Source organism: Maniola jurtina, chromosome 20 (assembly GCF_905333055.1).
Source record: "Maniola jurtina chromosome 20, ilManJurt1.1, whole genome shotgun sequence".
NCBI lineage: Eukaryota > Metazoa > Arthropoda > Insecta > Lepidoptera > Nymphalidae > Maniola > Maniola jurtina.
In genome coordinates, this window is record NC_060048.1 from 8,321,134 (window position 1) to 8,337,532 (window position 16,399).

General features: G+C 36.2%; 2 protein-coding genes across 3 annotated transcripts in view; one reads left to right on the top strand and one right to left on the bottom strand.

The window, feature by feature from the left end:
* LOC123875966 (guanine nucleotide-binding protein G(o) subunit alpha) overlaps positions 1-16,399 on the bottom strand; it is a 57,177-nt gene that overhangs the window by 17,953 nt on the left and 22,825 nt on the right. For both annotated transcript variants that reach the window (XM_045922104.1, XM_045922103.1), the window contains exon 4: positions 10,229-10,389. In XM_045922104.1, the coding sequence (XP_045778060.1) occupies positions 10,229-10,389 (161 nt within the window). The remainder of the gene's footprint in view (positions 1-10,228; positions 10,390-16,399) is intronic.
* LOC123875961 (probable cytochrome P450 49a1) lies at positions 1,045-9,735 on the top strand. Its single transcript, XM_045922092.1, has 7 exons — positions 1,045-2,653; positions 2,757-2,873; positions 4,799-4,875; positions 4,952-5,426; positions 6,816-6,894; positions 7,317-7,652; positions 9,430-9,735. Exons 1-7 carry the CDS (start codon positions 2,313-2,315, stop codon positions 9,547-9,549), a joined length of 1,545 nt encoding a protein of 514 aa, XP_045778048.1. The 5' UTR covers positions 1,045-2,312; the 3' UTR covers positions 9,550-9,735.

A 16,399-nucleotide genomic window follows, 5' to 3' on the forward strand; every position in this document is an offset into this window, starting at 1 on the left:
ACAATAGTTAGTACCAACGTTCGGCATTTTCAGTTACAAATGAATACCCCAAAATCAATGCCGCAAAAGATAGAACATCTGTAAGTTCGGCAATGGGATCGAACTTAGATAGCTAAAAAATTGTAAAAGTTTTGAATTCAATGGTTTTACAAAATATGGAAAAAGGGAACTTGTCTTTGAACATCTGTCAACTCATCACAATATGTATAACTATAAGAATTTCTCTCTTCTGTGAACTGTTATAAAGAATGTGATTTAGTCACAAACATAAGCAGAATATGTATCTAATGAGTATTCAATAAGTCCGAAGGTAGACTCATTTTAACGCAATTTATAAGAATGAAGAGAATAATAAGTGTAATAAGTCTTTGTAGTCGAAAAATTGTTACCGCAATAGCGTAGTGCTCTAGGCGGTATAAAGAGGCACCAAAATCCGAGTGGGCTTAGATAGTGGCATAAATCTGTCAACCCCCCGACAACCTGTGTAGCTACGAGTAGATGCATAACCCGCATTATCTGAATCGCTGACACCCATGCGAGGTACTATATATCTAACACTCGTGTAAAAGTGTTTTAGGCGATTTTGGAAATTTTGGAAATTGTATAAGGAAAGAACTGACTTTATATTGAAGTTATCATATGAAAAATCTCTTTCAATCGAACATGCTTATTGAGAGTATGAAATGTAACGAGATAAGTTAATTTAAATACTGTCAGCCAACTTATCTTAATAGATTATTAAACTTAAACTGTTGTAAATAATGTTGAACATGATCTATGAGTACAATCAATGAACGTAAAATGATATTTGAAAATAAACACTACTGCAATAGATCTAATAACATTTCGATTGAAACATGGTAACACAGGTAATCTTGAAGTAGTTTATAATATAGGTGACAAATAGGTACGTGCAGCAAAAGTCGAAAGTACCTATTACCAATGTATCGAGTGTTTTCGTAATACAATACCTATTACGTGCATCATGGGATGGATGACATAAAGTAGCAATTTTCCGAGCATTTGAGTACTCGTCGACCGTAACACACAAAGTGGTGTAGTAAATCGCAATCGCTCGTGGTTGGATAATGTATTCATGGAGGAAATGCTCTGGTGCAATCAGACGTTATTAAACCGAAGATGAGAGGATAAGAGAACAGAGAGTTCCTTATGAGTCTGCAACTGCATCCGGCGACCGAGTTTCCGATGCAAAAGGACTATTCCTATCATGTTTCAGATTTTGCAGGATAACAAAATTATACCGTGAGACTACATAAAAACCACATTACATAATATGTCTTAATATTGAGTGTGAAGTCTAAATAAATGTTACAACTTGCTTCTGTTTTACAGTGCCAATATAAACAGTAAATATTGTCCGTGGCTTATTTAGCGCATGACGAAACTGAAATCTGCAAATTTGAACGATGCGTTTTCTTCATTAGATGAAATCTGACTTCCTCTGGCGCCTCTGAAATCTGAACTGCTGCAACAAATAAGGCTTAAAGGGAACGATTGCGGAAGAAGTGCAAATATGGTACGAATGTGTTCCCAAAGGCCGGACGAGTCAATCGGCGCGAGCGCACCGCACCCAACTCCCATTGAGGGAACCACTAATTGGACACATCACATTTATCTGTGACGTCATTTTATTCAATTGGCAACTGAGCAGCACGAATATGAGCGAGCTACGAGCACACCTATCTTAGCTCAAAGATAAACACGCCTTATTTGAAGATTTACTTACAGTTTCAGCGGATGAGTTACAACTATTAACATACACATACTAATAAACCCTACCAGTAAACTATTGCATGCAGTGGAAGGGACGATTTGTAATATCCCATGCTAAATATCTATGCGAAAGTTAAGACACTTAAGTCTTCCAAATAATAAACAATAGGGCATGTAACAACCATTATCGAGTTGTAATGTAACGTTTCTAATGTAGCAAAATACAAAAACACTGTACTGAATAAGGAAGGAAAATTTGAATTACCTCTACTATTAAAAAGATTAATTTTAAGGTCAATGTTTAAAATACTGGAATTATACATAATTCATAATAATGTAAAGAAACATGCTTATACGTAACACAATACATAGTAGGCAATTGTTATTAAATATACACTACGAGTATGTTCTGAGCCAATGGGTAATAGGAGCAAAGGAAATTAATAAGTTGTACCTATTGTTCAAACTGTACCTACTTGGACAGGTATTACGAAATTGCTGAAAACGTAACGTGGTCGCCCCACTTCCTTCACGCTACATCTCCAGGGGCTGGAAGGACCATCAGTATTGTGCACGCGATGACAAGTGCAAGGTGTTTCGCGACCATTCCAGGCCCTAGGCCACTTCCTTTACTAGGGAACTCCTGGCGTTTTGCTATCGGACAAAAGCCATGGAGGACGCGTAATTTGGACATCACGTTATGGAATTTAAGGGCATTAGCAGGCGCGGGTGGCGCTGCTAAAGTTGCTAAGCTATTTGGACATCCCGATTTAGTATTCCCATTTTGTGCCGAGGAGACCGCGAAAATTTACAGGCGCGAAGATGCTATGCCATACAGAGCAGTCGCACCATGCCTCAGGCATTACAAACAGGAATTACGAAAGGATTTTTTTGGCAATGAACCTGGACTAATAGGCGTGTAAGTATTTAAGTAGATTCTTTTATAGTATGTATGTACATTGTAATTAGATTGTAATTAGAGGTTATAGCATTTTTGTGAGAATTGAATTTATTTTTAACAGGCACGGCATGCCATGGTCAAAGTTTCGGTCTAAAGTGTCCAAAGCTCTTGTGGCACCAGAAGCGGCGAGGGCTGCTGTACCATCGCTTGACGGCGTTGCTATAGACTTTCTTGACAGGTGAGCGATAAGAGATAGCAATTCACTTAGTGTTCATAATGAATACGTTCTATTAATTACATAGTTCTTCTTTGTTATAGAGTAGTTATTAGTATTACTTTTGTACGTAGATATAGCAGAAGAAATCTCTCTAAGTTTCAAAAATTAGTATCAGTAAGTACAATTTTTGTATTTTTTTCTCCTTTCGTGATCTTAACCTTTCACTCGCTAATCACATATTGGATTTCGATTAGCATATGAATGTGTCGTTATTCTTTGTTATCTTGAGCTCTTGGCAACTGAACAAATGCGTAATAATTTTAATAGCCAGTGTGAAGCTTTTCAATGAATACTACAGTGTATAATTAGTACTTAATTAAGCTACTAATTCAGGATAATTTACAATAATAGAAAGCAATTTTTTGCAAATGAATTAAGCAGCTAAATATTATAAATCATTAGATCAAATTAGCAGTCAATATTACAAAACATTGAAAAGCTTGCACTTTAAGGTCAAATCTGAGTACCTACTACAATGATTAAATGTATGTATCCCTGGTACAAATATTAAACTTGCATCAAAAGGTAATTTGGTCCTTACGTCCTTTTAGACTTAGCTATACATTTTTGATAAGGGTATCCGAGATAAGCCAGTTTTCCGTTTTGACAAATCATTCAAGATCTCTCGCCATTTTCAAATGAATATAAAAGTAACAAGATATCTATCACAGGTTAAAAAGTTCTCAAAATGCAAAATTGCATAAATTTTGACTTCAGATTTGACTTCAAATCGAAGACATCGTTAGGCAGCACTTGATACCGGGTTATCGAGAACCTATCGCGTTCCAAAATATGAATTCAAAAGGTGGAAGTAGATCAAAAAATGGTGATACGGAACAAAAAATAAGCTATTAAAAATCGGACATGCATTAAACTGCTCAACTCAGAACAAATGCAAATTCCCGAGTTGGACCAATTCTAACCTCATGGTCAAATAGTCTACAACTAGGTACTTCTAGGCGTCGACCTGGTCAATCGGTGTCGGCTTACCAGCTTGATGTACTCTAATTTGCTCCATTTAAATTCTAGAACATCTATTTGAGGTCATTTTAATACGGTATATAAGTCCATACCATATCCAGTAGATACTTATCACAACCAATAAAAGTATGAAAAGTAGTTTAAATATCAAAAAGCTGCCTTCAAAAATTTTGCCCCTTTAGCAAAAACCTTACGTGCAAATACGCAAGTTGTTTTATTATTATTATTGCTTATTGAAGCAGCTTTAATATCTTGTGTATAAGTAGTAGATAATCCTAGGTTTTTTTTTAACTTTAATTTATTTTTAAATACGATTAAATATTCTCAATTTTGGACATTTTGTTGGAAAGTGTCATGCTATAGTTCACTGTTCGCCATTAGTGTCTTTATCTTATATGCTGTTATCAACAATGCACTAAGATGACAATCAAAGTGGGCAGTTTCTACATGTGCAAAGTTACGGTCTCGTAGACTAGTTACAAATGTAGGCAGACTGTAGAATCACGGTTTAATGACCACATCCGTTTCTAACAGCGACGGCGTCTGAGTGTTTGTTTTGCATGCTCCGTTCTGAGTCATTGCGGGAAACAACAATCTCATTCAATGAAAAAGTAACGTTCCGATTAAATGGGCTTCAACCGCTTTGCATTTGGCATAACAGCACGCGACCTTTGAGAATTTCAATCAGTAGCTTCTATTACTTATTGAAAATCTCGTACGGTCGAAAACATTGTCTATTCACTACTCGATAAAAAGTTTGCAGCTAACATTCAGATCTTGAAAAGTATGTATTCGGACTAAAGGACATCGTTTATTTCTCATAAGTAGCTGGAAGGTTCTAAATATTGGAGTAAAAATAAATCACGCAGATAGCCCTAATTAAAAGTTTTCAATCAATTTTACAGGATGGAGAACATTGTAGACGAGAACAGGGAAATGCCAAATGATTTTCTGATGGAATTATACAAATGGGCTCTGGAATGTAAGTATTTGTGCAATAAATAAATCAATACTCAACTATACGTCAAGATTTTTTTCTAAATATGTTATTTTTTCAGCTGTAGGTGCCTGGGCTTTAGGAACAAGACTAGGATGTTTGAAAGAGCACGATGCAGATGCCAAGGAAATAATTAAAAGTATTCACGGATTTTTCCATAGCGTTCCCGAACTTGAACTATCAGCTCCCTTGTGGAGACTTTATTCAACTCCAGCTTACAAAAACTATATCAATGCATTAGATTCCTTTAGAAGTCTGTGTTTGAAGAGACTAACTGACAAAGGAGTTTGCGCTGAAATAGCCAAAAAATCCGGAGAAAAGGTTGCAACTATATTAGCTTTAGACTTGTTGCTAGTGGGAGTTGATACTACTGCAGCGGCTGCGGCAAGCACTATGTATTTACTGGCGAAAAATTCAAGAGCACAACAAAAGTTGCAAAAGGAACTGGACGAAAATCTTCCTGTTGGCAGAAGTCTTAATAGCAAGGATCTGGATAAGTTGCCATATTTGCGAGCTTGTATCAAAGAAGCCTTGCGGTAAGTTCTTGAAGTTCTGAAGAGACTGATGACTGAGATTATAATGATAATGATTTAGAATGAATCATGTTAATGACGCCGCAACTAATTCATTTCAAATATACGATAACAGCTATAATCATAGACAAACCACACATATCAGAGTTTGGAGTATCAATTGAAACTAAAAGTTTTTATCGGTGAATAAAGCAGTTCAGTAGAACATAAGTGCTAAATCGAGTAGCTGACATACAGAGATGAATGTAAATTACGTAGTCGTTTCTTTTGATCCCTAGTGTAGAGTATTAAGTTGCTTTGTATGCAGTGTAACTCATACCGACAAGACACTTTGCGGTTAAAGCGGTTTCTTATTTATGTTGCACCACTGTGTAGAAGCAATGCAGATGTATTTAGGTGGATAGAACGTCGTGCTACGTGTTATATTTTATTCAGTACTGGCTTAGATTCTCATTTTATTTATGTTACCGCATATGAGATATTGACTTTACAACATTGTTTTTCAAATTGTTATACAGAAATCCGAAATAATGAGTATGTTCATTCATAGCGTAGTTTGGTTCTCATTTCAATTTTAAACACTAACCAATCACTCAATGAAAGTAGACACGTTCTAGAAACTAATATCACACACATTGAAAACAAAAATGGCATTATCCAAAAATTAGCAGAGTTACAACTGCCATCAAATGGAATTCTGCGAGAAAAACAGATCCTTTGTATGTTCGAGGATATTTTACAAAGGACCTTATTTCTTGATAACTTCTGTTACCTATGACGACATTAGTGTCACATTATATTTCGTCGTTTAGGTCACATAAAAAAAACTGCTAAACGCTTATTATTATTGAAAAATCGAGATTTTGGATTTCACTTTTGTTTCAATGTGTTGTGGTTAGTTAGATTTCTTTAAAAACGTGTAGTTTTAAAGTAACGCAGGCGCATGGATTTATACACAAATCTTAATCTATCAGCATCAGCATTAAGAGATATTTTTATAATAGGGTAATATAGTAGTGGCAAGTAAAATGTTTGTTGTCCCAACCGAAATCGGATTTAATGCGAAAATTGTTCATAACTACTACGAGAATGTGCATAATAGTGTGTAACGAGTTTAGTGCAGTATTTTCTAAATCGAAGCAACAATTAAATACTAAGTAGATACTTTCTAAGCGTAGGTGTTAACTCTTACCATATTCAATTCGGAATATTTACTCACTGAAGGATCACTAAAGTGTTATTTTATCGTTACAATTTTCAGTACCAGTTTTACAAAGTTTACGTCATCATTATCAGTTATACAACGTACAACTCGTTTTGAGAATAAATGTGTCAAATTAAATTGCTAATACATTATCTACTATCGCTAATACATATTTTTTTATGTTTCAGTATCAAACCAGTAATCTTGGGCAATGGACGCTCAATACAATCAGATGCGATTATATCAGGATATCAAGTACCTAAAGGGGTAAATATTTACATATTTTATAATTACATCTAAAGTCTAACAGAAAAATCAGAAAAATCTTTATTTTCAAAACCAAAGCCGTATTTTTTCGTATAGACATAATTATGTACATTTGGGTTCAGGTAACTTTAAAGTTGCTTGTATAAACTGTGTATAACAGTTTTCCTCAAAATTCAAAGACCGATGTGTTCTTTGCGTTACATAGCTAGTCATTTCAGAGCAGTTTCTTAGTCATGTTTTATTGGTCACAAGACATGCTGCAGTTCCGTTTTTTTAAACGTTTCCCTAGTGCAAAAAAGATCATAAATAATTACATAAATAACATTCTCGATCTGTTCTATACTTTCTTACAAACTGTTTCTAAAAAAGCGTAACTAGTAAGAACAATTACATTAGAACATTTCTTTGTTAACATTTTGCAGTCACACGTCGTCTTTCCACACTACATCATGTCAAACGAAGAGAGATACTTTCCATCGCCACACGAATATGTTCCAGAACGTTGGATGAGAGACAATAGCAACGTTATTGGAGAGGAGGAATTTGCCAAACAGTTTGCCAAAGACTGTGATCACACTATGCAAATACGGGGGAAACCAAACGGACCGATCTGCGAACATGCAAAGGCATTGTCTGTGTGGAGCAAGCAAAAGGAAATTGGAATTCATCCGTTTGCATCTCTACCATTCGGATTCGGACGCCGAATGTGTATTGGGAAGAGATTCGCTGAAGCGGAGCTGCAGCTTTTGTTAGCTAAGGTAACGGGATTTAAAATGTATGACCGACCCACCCTCCTTGGCATGGTCCAGGTATTTAATTAGGGACTATTTATTATCCGGTCAGATTAGAATTAACCTACTTTAATTAATAATGAATAATTAGTAAACTGTAGATTGTTGTTAGCGCAAGGGAAAAATAAGAACTCCATTAAATTCGCTCTCTTCTAAACTGGAATTCATAGTCAATATAGGGGTGTCTTTAACCACGTTTCGTCAATGTATTGCATAAAGGTTGAATATTACACATGTTATCTGAATGGTCCCCTAAAGAAGTCCCTAGATCTTGACTATGAATTCCAGTGTTAGACTCTTTAACCCCCGACCCAAAAAGAGGGGTGTTATAAGTTTGACGTGTGTATCTGTGTGTCTGTGTATCTGTGTATCTGTCTGTGGCATCGTAGCGCCTAAACGAATGAACCGATTTTAATTTAGTTTTTTTTGTTAGAAAGGTGGCTTGATCGAGAGTGTTCTTAGCTATAATCTAAAAAAATTGGTTCAGCCGTTTAAGAGTTATCAGCTCTTTTCTAGTTTTCTTGTAGAAAAGAAGGTTAGATAACCGTTAGGTTCATAATATTATGTCAATAGACAAATGTCAAGCTGTCAAGATGGACGTTGCCTAAATACATAATTATTTATTTGAAAATGATGTTTTGGAAAACTCAAATACTTTGGATCGTCGGGGGTGTTATAAATTTTTAATTTACACTTGTTAGTTAGATCTATTTCTCAATATTTCTTACGATTACGATTTCTACGTGGTTTACTAAATAAATTTTAATTTTCAAATGGTAAAACCCCCAATAAAATAATAATTGTATTTTCGTGTTCTGTACAGAGTACGGACACAAGAGACCACAGACAAACGTAAGAAAAATCAAAGGTTAAGACCACAGATAGGCGAAAATAAAAAAATCCACGAAGTTTTAACTACGATTTCAGTTTATAACGTTGACTAGAGTAGTTAGAGAGGAAAAGTTATAAAAAGGATTTTTGAATCAGAATTATAATTAAAAAGTCTCTAGCACAATTTCCTGGTCGTTTCTATGAATCAGGTAAAAAAAATAACAGAACAGATTTTAATGAGGCCTTTAGAACCGGGGTACATTGTGCTGTAGGATCGCAGCAAGGTGTTTTCGCCCGGAATGAATACTATAGGGTAAAGCAAAGCCAACAAAGGTATAAAAATATTCTTACTACAGTGGATTTTTCTTTATTCGCGACGAAGTACGTACAAAGAAATATGCATAATGTACCCTACTACATTATTTTTTCCTTTTGGAATATTTCTTTTATTCCAGGATGAATTTCTACTGTAGTTATGGAATTCACGGTATCCACGTACTCGTAGGTAATAGAAATCTATGTGATACTTCTGTTGACCTAGACTCATGAAATTAGGCAGATAGGTAGGTCTTATAGAACGAGTAAAGAGAAAAATCGGAAAAACCTGAATTTGTGGTTATATCACAAAAAAAAAAATTATAAAAGCCTGCAAAAAAAAGTATGCAAGTCCGATTCGCTCTCGACCGATATTTTTTACTTTATTTTACACTCAAAAAAGAATCAGTGAAGTTTTTACTAAATTGGATGTGACAATGCGATAAATATGAAAATTTTAGCTGTTCAATATAGCTTTGAGATATATTGAGGCTTAAAAATTAATTTATGGAATCATAAAAGGTTTGAACTTTTATATCATATACCTAGGAAGCATGTGGTAAAAATATTTCTACTTACATAAAACTTTTCTTTTCAGGTATTCTACAAATATAACGTGACTTGGAGGCATGGAGAGCTAACTTATAGCGTGACACCGACTTATGTGCCAAATGAACCATTGAAGTTTACACTTCATTCGAGAAAACAGACCGATTAACATAGATTAACTTAACGCTCATACACACTAAGACAAAAAAAAAGTCCTCAGTAGTTTGAGCTCTTACGAGTATTCATTAGTGTCTTGTAAATTATGTTTGTAGCTACTTAGTGTTGTAAAGTTATGTACCAAATAGCCAAATACAATTGCTTACTTAAAATTTCAATAAATTAAGTAATTATTAGAGTTTAAATAAATTCATCATGGGTAAGTAACTAGACGATCAGTCCGCGAATTCAGGTTACGAAAAATCCCGCGGAAACTTTATTTCTGGGATAAAAAGTAGCCTATGTCACTCTCCAGGTCCTTAACTATACTATACTACTACATATTTTTAATTATACTATATTTTTGTCACAGCTAACCAAAGATTAAAAATACAATCCATACTAATATTATTAAATTCGAAAGTCTGTCTTTCTGTTTGTCTGCTAGCTTTTCACGTCCAAACAGCTTAACCGATTTTGAAGCGTACTGAGATAGCTTACATAAGATAAACAAAGAGATTTTTAAAGACCCATCCGTTTTATATGAAATTTGGTACAGAGGTTGCTTGCGCCCCGTAAATTGACATAGGCAACTTTTTATCCCGGCAAATCAAACAGTTCCTATGGGATTTTTAAACCCCCTAAATTCACGCGGATAGATATTAAAAAAAAAAAAAAAACAGTGAACTCACTATTTAGCAGAGTCGTTGAGCTGGTACTCGTTGGAACGGCCGAAGCACTCTTGCACGCCCGCGTCCGCCCACAGCCTCTTCATCGCCGCAAGCAACTCCTCACTGAATGGTTCCGTATCCTCCATCCGTTGGATTACGTCGAACACCATTTTACCGTCGCTCTGTAACAACATTTCCATCGTTTACTTGTGTCTATAAAATCGGTGGTAGCCTAGTGGTTAAGACGTCGATTTTTATCAGGGAGGTCGAAAGTTTGATCCCTGGCACCTCTAATTTTTCGGAGATATGTGCGTTTTAAGCAACTAAATATTACTTGCTTTAACGGTGAAGGAAAACGTCGCGAGCAAACCTGCATATCTGAGAGTTCTCCACAATGTTCTCAAAGGGTGTATTTAGTCTGCCTATCCGCACTGGACCTGCCTAAGACTGAAAGTTATGGCCTTAACCCTTTTCATTCTGAGAGGAGACCCGTGCCCAGTAGTAGTCCGGCGATGGGTTAATCATGATGATGATAATAATGATGACTTGTTACCATAGTCTGTTTGCCAGCTAATTTGTCTAATACACTGGGAGAAAGTGTGCCACAAGTGGCAGATGTTAGCCGTAGAGAACTAGCGCAATATGGGGTTGTCCAGTTGGAACACCTAGTCCAATGGACTAGGCCAAAGTGTACCAGTACCACTAATGGCCTTGTAGGATTACCACGCTGAAATGGCAGGTGTTAGGTCACTTTAGTCGTAGACAACTAGCGTAATATGGAGTTGTCCAGTTGGAACACCTGGTCTAAAGGACTGGGCCTAAATGTACCTATACCAGTACCACTAATGGCCTTTAAGGATTACCATGTTGAAGTGGCAGGGGTTAGGTAGTTATAAACGCAGAGAACTAAGAGCAATAACTATGAGGTTCCCCTGCCCTGTTGGACCTGACACCTTGTCTAGTATACTGGGTCAAAGGGTACCACAAGTGGCCCTGTAGGGTTACTTAACATGATGAAGGCATGGGATGAAGGTAGGTACATAATATGGAAACTTTCTGAATAATTTCACTGCTCCGGCGCCGGGTATGCAAGCAACTACAAAATTCACTGATAAGGTGACGAATTGTTTTACAAAGTTACCTAATTCCAATGACGTTATAGCCGTTTATTGACAAAACTGATAAGGCTACGTTGATAAAAAGTCACATAATAATATTTGCAGTATTATTGTTGTGCTAAACCTAATAAGAACAAGATATCCGTAAAGCCTATAAGACCTGCTTAGGTCTGTATAATATATTGTTTTTTTAGAATGTCGTCTGGACCTTTTCTAAATCTCTTTATAACTATATTACACGACAGGTTGATATGGCAACCGGGGTTGGAACGCCTCGCACTCCCGCACAACCGCCGCGCTAACCCGGTGCGGGATAGCACGGGTGACGTGCGGGTGTGCGGGGCATTCCCCCGCCCCGATTGCCATCTCAACCTGTCGCATACTATATGTATATGTAGTAAACCTAGTATGTACATAATAGTTTAAACATAGACGCTATTTCATTTTACAAACTATATTGTTGTACTAAGTATATTAGTTATTAGATACTATCTGAATACCCGGCGTGACTAAAGAATGTGCCAAATGTATTGTTTTAGTGGTCTAAGAATTCGAATGAAACCGGTTTAGGACACATGACATCGGTTGGATGGTTTTAAAGTCTATAACGAGCACAAGTAGAACATTTTATGTGTTTTATATAATATATACCTAGATAATATTACATTATTGTAATACGGAAAAAACGGTTATTAAATTGGTATAATACCAATACCAAATAGTATTATAATTATAAATAACGTATCAAAGTTGGTAATTCCAACATTTTAATTTAATTAAAATGAATTAATTAATTATATTATTATCATCTTATCAACAAAAGCAAATCTGACTGTAAACATACACACGAGTACATGATAAAACACCCAGACTTTAGGGTTCTGTAATAGAAGTATGCCAACGGGAGTGACCCTATTACATAGCCTCCGCTATCTATCCGTCCGTCTGTTTGCCTGTCAGCGGGCTGTGTCTCATACGATAGTTGAATTTTTCATAGTGTGTACTAATTTCTATTGCCTGCAAATTAAAAAGTGTTATTTCTATGGTATCTATGGAACCCTTCGTGTACAAATCCAACTCGCACTTGACCGGTTTTTTAATTAATTAAACCCATGCCACGGCATTCATTCCAGCTAGCCCAGCTAGCGTCTAGTGGATTTGCATTCACTGCCCGCGCGATAAGGGCTTGCATACACGATAAACGTACTAAGTACAAGGGCACTTGTCTAATATAATGGCGCTTACACACGCAGCGTCCACTCGAAAAGCCACGATTTCGTATAAATATGATAGGTATCATGGTTTATAGGAATAGATAAGGAATCAATAGCCCGATTCATCGCTAGGCACTAGACAGAATAAATTAATTCTACTCACACCATTCGTTGAATTAGATCGATACTTACTGCTTACTGCATACATAACAAGCTAGGTAATTCGCTAACTCAGTGTCTAACACCGAATGATAGCCACCGAGGTTGGTTAGTTATACGTTGCTGCTTCACGGGGTGATAAAAAAATATATTTTCTTTCCTTCAATGGATTAAAAAATAAGCTCGGTGGCTATCATTCAGTGTTAGGTTGAAATCTATAGCTATCTAAACACTTTGACTTTGCTTTGACTTAAGTTTCAGTTAAAACGAGACAGATTTATGCCAGCAGTATACCATTGTCTCATTTTAACAGTGTCTTAAGTATGAGCAAAGTCAAAGTGCGTTCCATAGATCTCAGGCTTAGATACTGAGTAATCACCCCACTTCAGCTGGACTATACACGGTGTACCGTGTTATGATTTTAGAATATGCACGGTGGCAACTGTTTATTTTTCACGTAACGTATAGCAACCTCCATATATTTTATCGGAGTCGTAGAATAATAGATCAAAAAGAATATTTGAATTTTGAACCAGGCAGTGTGTCCGACTGCATTGCAACGGATAGCAGGAATTCGAAATGTAATAACTCAAAATTTAAAAAACACCCGACACAAAAACCTCTATAAGAAAACTAGAAAAGAGTCGATAACTTTCAAACGGCTGAACCGATTTCTTGGATTATAGCTAAAAACACTCTCGATCAAGCCACCTTTTAAACAAAAAAAAACTAAATTTAAATCGGTTCATTCGTTTAGGAGGTACAATGCCTCAGACAGATACACAGATACACACGTCGAACTTATAACACCCCTCTTTTTGGGTCGGGGGTTAAAAAAGCGTTCACGTGTGTGCGTTTGTTCTATTTGGACACTTTTTTAACTTTTTTGGGCGTTATAAAAACTCGCGTGTAAATGAGGCCTAACATGTGACAAATAATACATATGTAGGGGTTAGGTCCCGGCGCCATTTATGCGCCAGCATGACTGACTCACTCTTAGATAATAAGCAGAAGCGATTCGTAGGGTGCGAACGGCGTCATTAAACTCCTTCCATATCGTAAGGGCCTTAACCTCTCATAAAAGGTGCTACATTTTACAAGTAGATACAGTTATCCTTCTTCCGCATCAATCCCACTGCAAAAGATCTCAAGTCCTGAGTTCTGTGTCCCACTATCAAAACTAACATAATATCTAATACATCTTATAATAATAATTATTAGTATACGTTACCCAAGGCTCTTAGTGATCATGTACAGGCCTATAACTATAGTTATTTACTGGCATTTGGCCACGTTTGGCATACTCTCATGGAAAGACCTCGCCGAAAACGTTGGGTTATCGTGAACTGGACTGAAATAGGTGAACGCAGAACCCTCAAATTGATGTTCCTTGGAAAAATCCAATAAAAGGTTTTTTGAATATCTTCAAAAGTTTTCCTCTCTTTAAAACTTTTTCCATGGTTTTTTTTTATTCCAAAAATATTTTCAAAATATCACCAATATAAAGCCTACGCAGCCTAATTATTCTTTTTTATCTACTCATATTTGAAAGCATTATGTAGATAATTTTAAGGACTGAAATAATAGCGATTAAAAAACTATTATGATTAAGATTCGACACTATGGCGAATCATTAGTCGATTAAATATCTATCAAGCAAGTTATTTACAATAAACAATAATCAGTAACATTGAAATTATCATTAACACAAATCGGTTTCAATAAACGGCCCTATAATCTTCTATAACAGGAAAATTACTAGTTGTAACGAAAAGGAATCCATATCACTTAGAAACAAGCCATTAATAGTTTATACCGCACGTTATAGAATTCAATTTCAATTACGAGCAGAATTCTGTTTCTGTGTCGCAGGTACTTAAGTACTACTAAGTTGGTAATAAATAAAATTTTCACTTTCAGTTTGTTTTTTGCTAACCAGCCATTAACAAGTTTAAATCAAACATTTAAATCACCCCCGATATCCGAAATGTATGGATTTACGTTTGATAACCCCGAATCGGGGGTCCAGCTGAAAATCAGCGCTGTATGCTTTCGGGTGCGTGCATTGTGTAAGACGTATACAGTGTTGGGACCTTTTTTTTCGGGCTGTGCCATATGTGACATAGTTCATTCCGGCGTTTCTTCAGGTTGAGACTTTTTGGCTTTAATGCTGAATGTAAAAGTGGCCGGGCGAGCCAAATCTGCCAAAACTGGTGATGTGTGGGCACAGCTTTCAAAAATAAACGACTTACTTTCTTCTCTTTTTCTTTGATAAACCTGCCTTCTTACCCACTACTTTCCTGCTCTAACATCTGACCTTGAACACGTCTACCAACTTTTCGTACTGTGACTGCCTGCCTGCTCCATCGTCAGGTCAATGTCTGTACGCCAACTACTCATCGCGACAACATCAATGACTCCAAAGTCATAGATTTACTAGTAAGATATCGAGTAGGTAGTCCGCAGGCTGTCCTGGTTACAGCAGGTAAAGAAGAAATATTATCGTAGTATCTTCTTTTTTCTTTGGAGCTGTGCAGGTCCTTGAAATCTATGTCACTTCGGCCGTCTCCAAACCATTTCCGTGCCAATACTTATGGCTTTCTTAGGGTTAACGATGTATTTCCCTAAGTGGATGCTTGCTACGTCTAAGCGAGATTGCAGTGTTGGTCAATTCATGCGCGTCGTGGGTTAAAAATTAAGTACTAATCCATGCCCTAAACATGCCAACAAAATTTTCCAGGAGTCTCATTCACCAAATAGTTAATGATGATTACGAAGATCGCAATAACAGGTTTTGTATAAATTTTTCTCTCTACTGAGGTAAATTGTGAAATAAAAACCGATGGAACGTGCTGTATGATACATATTGAAAATTATAAAATTCTTAAAACAATACCGCATTTTACAGAGAACAAATTAAACGTCCTCGGGCGTGTCCGATAGGGCGCCATTGTTTTGTTGCCAAACAGTACCCGTAATAAATATGCAAGAGGCAACCGATAAAATGCAATGCTGTTTTTTATGGAAACGTGACAACCACAGTATTTTTATAATTTTTATGATAGTGTTTTACCTACACTTCAAGGAAATCCCTAAGTAATTTTTAATACATATCCTATCGGTTCGACAATTTTTGATATTACGTATTTTTTTTAATGATTTTTTTGCACAGTAACTATCAGCAAGTGAACTAGAGAGGAAAGCTCTTGGTTTGATCTTGAATGGACATCTGTGCCACATGTCTTGTCGTTTCATCGCCTACATTTGACGCCTGCCAGTACAGTAGGTGAAGCCTCGAGGTTCTTTTACAAGTTACATGGAACGTGAACTGTGCTATCAGTCTTCGCCTGTAACTCGTCGACAAAGATTAGTATAAACCTAAATAGATAGGTATACAAAAAAAAGTTTTGACTCACTGACTGACTAAATCATGTTAAAAAAATCAAAGCAGACTTAAAAAGATGAAATTTTATTTTTCATTCATTTTCAGCGTGCAAATATTATTAATATATGCACGAAACTATCATAGATTGAGAAATGTGAGAAATACATTTAACAGTTGACGTAAGAAGTAGCAAGAGCTCTACATATTTTTCCCGGCTAAACAATTTCTAACCTATTTAAAGTTTAAACACAGAAAATAAAGCTGACATTCAAGAAATTACACGCGCCCCGAGGAGAGCGCGTTAACGTTAGTTGCA

Excerpts from the sequence above, each read along its gene's own strand:
- LOC123875961 (XM_045922092.1), top strand. The coding sequence starts at position 2,313 with ATGACAAGTGCAAGGTGTTTCGCGACCATTCCAGGCCCTAGGCCACTT. Across the intron at positions 2,874-4,798 it reads GCTATAGACTTTCTTGACAG|GATGGAGAACATTGTAGACG; the intron begins GTGAGCGATAAG and ends TCAATTTTACAG. Across the intron at positions 4,876-4,951 it reads ATACAAATGGGCTCTGGAAT|CTGTAGGTGCCTGGGCTTTA; the intron begins GTAAGTATTTGT and ends TTATTTTTTCAG.